The following is a 6,921-nucleotide window of genomic DNA, read 5'->3' as shown; positions in this document are numbered from 1 at the left end:
TGCAGCCCCGCAGGGACCCTGCCCGAGGGCTGCGACGAGGCTGGCCGCTGCCCGTGCCGGCCCGGGTTTGATGGCCCTCACTGTGACCGCTGCCGCCCCGGCCACCACGGCTACCCCGACTGCCGCGGTGAGCAGATGGGCAGGGAGGGGCTGGGGCCCAGGCGGGGCAGGAGGGCACCCTCGGGTGCCGTGGCCTGATCCTCTGCCCCTCGCAGCCTGCGGCTGTGACCCCCGGGGCGCCCTGGACGAGGTCTGCGGAGCAGGCGGGCTGTGTCGCTGCCGCCCCGGCTACACGGGCGCCACCTGCCAGGAGTGCAGCCCCGGCCACCACGGCTTCCCCGCCTGTGCCCGTAAGTGTCCCCGCGGGAGGTGGGGCGGGCAGGCGTGCCCCGCCGCGCACCCACCCGCTCCCTGTCCCCCCAGCCTGCCACTGCTCTGCGGATGGCTCCCTGCACACAGCCTGCGACCCTCGCAGCGGGCAGTGCAGCTGCCGGCCCCGCGTGACGGGGCTGCGGTGTGACTCGTGTGTGCCCGGCACCTACAACTTCCCCGACTGCGAAGGTGAGGCTGGCGCGGCGTGCGTGTCACGAGCTGCGTGTGGTCCGCGCCCCGCACGCTGCCTTGTGCCAGGGGTCCCCTCCACTGGCCAGCTGCTCGGTGCTCCTGTGCGTGTCCGCGCGGTATGCACGCGTGTGCTCACGTCAGTGTCTCCGTGTTGTGCATGTGTGCGTTCACGTGCTTCACGAGTGTGCACATCTCCGCGCAGCAGGTCTTGGATGTGTGTGCTCACGCACTGCGCATATAGCCACGTGTGCTCTGTGCGTGTGTCCCATAAATGTGAGCCATGGGCAGGTGTATGGGGGCGAGTGTGGGAGCGCACATTTTCACGCCTGCTGCACCTGTGGGAGCCCCGAGCGCTGAGCCCCATGGGGTGTGGGTCCCGGCCAGGCCTGGGGACACTCCTGGCCATCAGGCTCACCACGGCCTGGCGTGAGTGACCAAGGACTCACCACGGCCTGGTGTCTCTCCACAGCTGGCTCCTGCCACCCTGCTGGGCTGGCCCCGGCCGATCACGACCTTCCTGAGGTGAGCCCAGGTCAGCCCTCGGTGGGGCGGGCCATCGTGCCCAGTGAGACCATCACTGCCCCTCCTGCTGGGTCGCCAAGGCCACCTCAGGGCCCATTTGTCCCCCTGGCTGGTCCTCTGCTCACTCTAGGGGCGTGCCAGCACGAGGCAGAGTCAGGGGCGGAGGTTCATGGGTAGGAACAGGGCTCACTCCGTCCCTCATGTCATCCTCACAGGCACAGGTGCCCTGTGCGTGCCGGGCTCACGTGGAGGGGCCAAGCTGTGATCGCTGTAAACCCGGGTTCTGGGGGCTGAGCCCCAGCAACCCCAAAGGCTGCACCCGTGAGTCTGGCCGGAGTGGGTGTGGGGGACTGTAGGAGACTCCTGCGGGGTGGAGGCCAGGCCCTCGGCCCCTCCCCCACTCAGGCATGCCCCGCCCCCCCCCCCAGGCTGCAGCTGCGACCCCAGAGGCACACTGGGGGGAGTTGCCCAGTGCCAGCCGGTGAGTGTGAGGGCCAGGTTCTGGGGGCGGTGGAGGCAGGCACATCGGGCCCCCCGCCTGGTCCCAGCTTCTCCCTCGGCCCTCAGAGCGACGGCCACTGCTTCTGCAAGGCCCACGTGTGCGGCCGGACATGCGCGGCCTGCAAGGACGGCTTCTTCGGGCTGGACCAGGCCAACTACTTCGGCTGCCACAGTGAGTGCCGCCTGCTGAGCCCTCAGGCCCCATCTGCAGAGGCCGAGCCCCAGGAGGGACGGGGTGGCCAGGACCCCGGGCAGGGCCGAGTGCAGCCAGGCCTGTGCGGCCTGGGAGGGAGGAGGCACGGGCTCCACAGGCCCCCCTCCCCTCCGTCCTGCACCCCGCAGACATCACCAACCCGTCCTGGCGCCCTTGCTCCTGAGCCTGGACTTGGCCGCGTTGTCCAGAGCCGCTGGTGGCCGCCAGTGGGAGGAGAAAGTTGCCTTCTCTGCCCGTTGCTCCGGACGGGGTGGGCAGAGCCCTGGGGGGCTGTCTGTGAAAGGAGCAGAGTCCTGGGGAGGGGCTGGGGGGAGCACGGAGGTGGGCGACGGTGGGCGGTGACCGGGCTCCCTCTGCTCTAGGCTGCCAGTGCGACGTGGGAGGTGCGCTGGGCCAGGGCTGTGAACCCAGGACGGGCGCTTGCCGGTGTCGCCCCAACACGCAGGGCCCCACCTGCAGCGAGTGGGTGCCCCGCCCCGGGGCTGGGCGCGGGGCGCAGGGTGGGGCGGGGGGCTCCCCCTGGGGACCCTGGCGGGCCGCCCCTGAGCGCCGTGCCGTGGCAGGCCGGCGCCGGACCACTTCCTGCCGGACCTGCACCACGTGCGCCTGGAGCTGGAGGAGGCGGCCACGCCCGACGGCCGCCCCGTGCGCTTCGGCTTCAACCCCCTCGAGTTCGAGAACTTCAGCTGGAGGGGCTACGCGCAGATGGCGCCCATCCAGGTGGGCGGCACGGCCCCTCGCCAGGACCGGCGGAGCGGAGCGAGCTGAGGTCCCAGGACTGGGCCGGGACCGGCCAGGGAGGGGTGACCTGGCTTCCCCGTGCCCCCCAGCCCAGAATCGTGGCAAGGCTGGACGTGACCTCTCCTGACCTCTTCCGGCTTGTCTTCCGCTATGTCAACCGCGGGCCCACGAGCGTGAGCGGACGGGTGTCTGTGCGGGAGGAGGGCAAGTTCGCTACCTGCACCAACTGTGAGTTCTCCTCCCCTGCGCCCCGCACCCACTCACCTCTCCCCCACCAGCCCCAGCCCTGCCCCGGGCGCCCGTGCGTGGGTGGGGAGGTGGGTGGGGAGCCGGCCGGGGGCTGTGGCCAGAGTCTCGCTCCCACCGCAGGCACGGAGCAGAGCCAGCCCGTCGTCTTCCCGCCCAGCACGGAGCCCGCCTTTGTCACCGTGCCCCAGAGGGGCTTCGGGGAGCCCTTCGTGCTGAACCCCGGCACCTGGGCTCTGCTCGTGGAGGCCGAAGGGGTGCTGCTGGTGAGGCAGGGGGCGAGCGGGGTGGGCGGGTCCGGAGGGGTCCGGGGTCGGGGGGCCGCAGCACCAACCTCCCTCTCTCCCTCCCTCCAGGACTACGTGGCTCTGCTGCCCAGTGTCTACTACGAGGCGGCTCTCCTGCAGCTGCGGGTGACCGAGGCCTGCACGTTCCGGCCCACCGCCCAGCGCTCCGGGGAGAAGTGAGCACAGGCCTGCTGGGGCGGGGGCCTGACCCTCACTGTGCCCAGGCCGCCCCCCCGTGCTGACCACCGACTGTGTCTCCCCACCCGCAGCTGCCTCCTCTACACTCACCTGCCCCTGGATGGCTTTCCCTCAGCCCCTGGGCCCAAGGCCCTGTGTCGCCATGACAACAGCCTGCCCCGGCCCTGCCCCACGGAGCAGCTCAGCCCCTCCCACCCACCGCTGGCCGCCTGCCAGGGCAGTGATGTGCGTGTCCGGGGACCTCAGAGAGGGCAGGCGGGGTCTAGACCTGGGGAGGCGGGCCCTTGGCCCGGGGGGCCGGGGTCCATGCTGCAGAGATGAGGCACAGGTGCCGGGTCACGGTGATGAGCAGGGGAGCGTCTGACCCTGGGAGTCAATGCCGGCGCACCTGTCCTCTGGCTCAGTGTGGACACAGCCGTCTGGGCTGGACCTCCGGGCGTTGGGCGCTCAGCTGCGATGCGGCCAGTGGTTCTCGCTAGGCGGAGGAGGCTCGGAGTGACCAGGGGTCAGAAGGCCGAGTGTCTGCAGTGTCCTGGGCGGAGGACCCCAAGCAGCAACAGTGTCCAGGAAGCACGTGCGGTCCTGTTCTCGGGGTCTGATTGCCCGTTCCCCCAGATGGACGTCCAGCTGCGGGTGGCGGTGCCACAGCCCGGCCGCTATGCCCTGGTGGTGGAGTACGCCAACGAGGACACCCGCCAGGAGCTGGGCGTGACCATGCACACCCCCCAGCGGGCCCCCCAGCAGGGGGCGCTCACCCTGCACCCCTGCCTGTACAGGTGGGCAGGGAGGAGGTGGGAGGGCTCGGGCCCCAGGCCGCCCACCTGCTAACCGCCCCCACCCCGTCCCCAGCATGCTGTGCCGTGGCACCGCTCTGGATGCCCAGCAGCACCTGGCCGTCTTCCATCTGGACACAGAGGCCAGCGTCCAGCTCACAGCCGAACGGGCACACTTTTTCCTGGTAAGGCCCTGACCCCTTCCCTCGGGCCCTAGGACCCTTCCTATGGGGTTGGGTCCTTTGGAAGATTTTAAATTCGCATCAGAGCAGAGGATAGTGTAACGCACCCAGGTTCCCGCCGCCTACACCGCTGTCGGCCATCGGCCTGTGCCATCCCGTTTCTTCTGGGACCCCCTCATCTGCAGTGCGTTTTCCCCGTGGGTACAAAGCGTACGTTTATTTAGTGATAATGTCCCTGGCCACGTAGTGGAAGTGTGATGCATTGGCGTAGGCGTGGAAAGAAGCCAGGGTCTTAACAAATCCCGTTTCTGGGTATCATTTACTGAAATGTCCCCGCATGAGGGGGGCTGCTCCCCAGCGTCAGGAAGCGGCAGTTCCCCCGGGCTCCGCAGCACCAGGCGCTCGGCCGGTTTGCCGCCGTATCAGCCTCACAGAGCTGGGGGAAGCGAGTCGTGAGCACCGATCATGACGTGGCCTAAATCACTGAGCGGGCGTCCATGGCCCAGCGGCCGGTCATTCACATGAGACAGAGTGGACGCTGTCCGCTCTCTGCAGCGCACTGTGCAGTCTGTCGTGTTACACGTCCCTCGGCCTCTGAGAACGTGCAGTTTTTGTAAAAGCGTCAGACAGCACTGAGACACAGCAGGGACGTGGCCGGAGCCCACACCAGGGTTCCGAGCCCCACTGCAGCGCACAGGCTTCCGACGCTGCTCATGGACGCGGGCTCTGCCGCCTCCCGGTTGGGCTGCGTGGGGACCTGCGGTGTGTCCAGCACGGTCGTGGCCTGCTGCCCACAGAGGTTTCCCGTGGACGTGGGGCCCATGGCCCAGCATGCTTCCCAGGCCAGGATGTCCTGCAGGCCCCCAGGCAGCTGTCCCATATGAAGGCGCCACTTACCTTGGCTGTTCTGGAACTTCCCATGGTGAATCGGGCAGGGTGCTCTTTTGCCGACACCCTGTGGGAGGTGGACGCGTGATGCCGGGTCACACAGCAACCCTTGTCGGCACTGCAGGGTTTTCTAGATCCCCTGCAAGGTCTTGTGCTTGTCACATTTGTCACTGCGTACTTAACGTTGCAGTAGACAGCACAGGGCAGAGACGCCCGCTTGCGAACCGCGTTTACCGAGCATCGGCCTGTGCCGGTCCTGCTCCTGGAGCGGAGGGGAAGGCAGGGGGCCACATGGTGGGAGGAGCAGGGCCACGGGCACAGCCGGGAGGTGCCCGGGCCCCAGAAACCGCAGTCGGGCTGGGGGCTGTACAACCAGAGGCAGGGCCGGCAGAGCTGCTCAGGGCCTGGATGCAAAGTGCAGGACGGGGGTGGGGCGGGGGACGCCGGGGTGCAGGCCTGCTCCACCGGTGCCTCCACGTCCACGCCTGGCCCCGCCCACAGCACAGCGTCACCCTGGTGCCTGTGGAGACCTTCACCCCGGAGTTCGTGGAGCCCCGGGTCCACTGTGTCAGCAGCCATGGCACCTTCAGCCCCAGCAGGTAGTGTGGCCGGTGGGGCCTGAGTGGCTGGCGGGGTGGCCAGCGAGCACACTGGACGGGACGCCAGGACTCACGCCCGTGCTGTCCCCAGGGCCGCCTGCCTGCCCTCCCGCTTCCCAAAGCCGCCCCAGCCCATCGTCCTCAGGGACTGCCAGGTGCTGCCGCTGCCGCCCAGCCTCCCACTGACACACTCTCCGGAGCTCGTCCCTGGCGCAGCCCCGGCCGGGCCCCAGCCTCGGCCCCCCACCGCCGTGGACCCCGACGCAGAGCCCACCCTGCTGCGCCATCCCCAGGCGAGGCCCCGGGATCGGGGGGCGGGTGTGGGCTGGGCCAGGGCTGTGGCCGCCCCGCCAGCTGCCCTTGGCGGGTGGTCCAGGCAGCAGTGGGCCAGCTCGGGTCCCCCCAGCATCCCCACGCCTCTGCCGCTCACCGGAGCCTCCCCCGCAGGGCACGGTGGTCTTCACCACCCACGTCCCCGCGCTGGGCCGCTACGCTGTCCTGCTCCACGGCTTCCAGCCGGCCCACCCCACCTTCGTCGTGGAGGTCCTCGTCAACGGCGGCCGCATCTGGCAGGGTAAGTGGCTGTGGCGGGCGGTGGGGACGGACCCCGGACAAGGGGCCCGTCGGAGTCTCAGCCACACGATGTGGCTCCATGGCTCACGCGGCCCAGAGCACGGTGCCCGTCACCTGGCTGTGGGTGACAAGTCCTCACCCCGCACCTGCTGTCAGTCATCAAACGAGGTGACCCAGTGTCCTTTGCCGTGCCCGATCTCCTGGGCCCCTCCCATTCTGCTCCTCGCATCTGTTCTGTGAATTAGGGCTCACTCATCACACACGGGTGATCGAGAGGTCACCATGGGAGGCTGGGTGACAGCACGCATGTTCCTACATGCCTGTCCTCACCCCGCCAAGCCCAGGGACCTACGCGTGTGGACCTTCACACATGACAATGGCTGACTAGCGCAGTGTGGGGGCCAGTCCCTCCTGGTGCCTGCAGGACCCGGGATGATGGCGTGGGCCCAGACGTTCTGTGTGTTGGGGACGGACTGGCTTTCCTACTGCTGCAGGCCACGCCAACGCCAGCTTCTGCCCGCACGGCTATGGCTGCCGCGCCCTGGTGCTGTGTGAGGGCCAGGCCCTCCTGGACGTGACTGACAGCGAGCTCACTGTGACTGTGCGGGTGCCTGAGGGCCGGTGGCTCTGGCT

At 69.2% G+C, this 6,921-nt stretch overlaps 1 protein-coding gene across 1 annotated transcript in view; it reads left to right on the top strand.

Moving 5' to 3' along the window:
• Positions 1 to 6,921, top strand: part of LAMA5 (laminin subunit alpha 5) — a gene marked incomplete at its 5' end in the record, with an annotated part of 47,923 nt that overhangs the window by 23,515 nt on the left and 17,487 nt on the right. The window contains 19 exons of the mRNA XM_023519895.1: positions 6 to 127; positions 216 to 350; positions 424 to 561; positions 1,034 to 1,086; positions 1,302 to 1,407; positions 1,515 to 1,567; positions 1,654 to 1,759; positions 2,164 to 2,263; positions 2,365 to 2,521; positions 2,632 to 2,770; positions 2,912 to 3,054; positions 3,145 to 3,251; positions 3,345 to 3,498; positions 3,889 to 4,049; positions 4,123 to 4,231; positions 5,618 to 5,715; positions 5,807 to 6,008; positions 6,163 to 6,289; positions 6,783 to 6,914. Of these exons, the coding sequence (XP_023375663.1) occupies positions 6 to 127; positions 216 to 350; positions 424 to 561; positions 1,034 to 1,086; positions 1,302 to 1,407; positions 1,515 to 1,567; positions 1,654 to 1,759; positions 2,164 to 2,263; positions 2,365 to 2,521; positions 2,632 to 2,770; positions 2,912 to 3,054; positions 3,145 to 3,251; positions 3,345 to 3,498; positions 3,889 to 4,049; positions 4,123 to 4,231; positions 5,618 to 5,715; positions 5,807 to 6,008; positions 6,163 to 6,289; positions 6,783 to 6,914 (2,342 nt within the window). The remainder of the gene's footprint in view (positions 1 to 5; positions 128 to 215; positions 351 to 423; positions 562 to 1,033; positions 1,087 to 1,301; positions 1,408 to 1,514; positions 1,568 to 1,653; positions 1,760 to 2,163; positions 2,264 to 2,364; positions 2,522 to 2,631; positions 2,771 to 2,911; positions 3,055 to 3,144; positions 3,252 to 3,344; positions 3,499 to 3,888; positions 4,050 to 4,122; positions 4,232 to 5,617; positions 5,716 to 5,806; positions 6,009 to 6,162; positions 6,290 to 6,782; positions 6,915 to 6,921) is intronic.

This window comes from Pteropus vampyrus, unplaced genomic scaffold (assembly GCF_000151845.1).
Source record: "Pteropus vampyrus isolate Shadow unplaced genomic scaffold, Pvam_2.0 Scaffold239, whole genome shotgun sequence".
Classification (NCBI taxonomy): domain Eukaryota; kingdom Metazoa; phylum Chordata; class Mammalia; order Chiroptera; family Pteropodidae; genus Pteropus; species Pteropus vampyrus.
The sequence above is the reverse complement of the archived record's forward strand: the minus strand, read 5'-3'. Positions and strand labels throughout refer to the sequence as shown.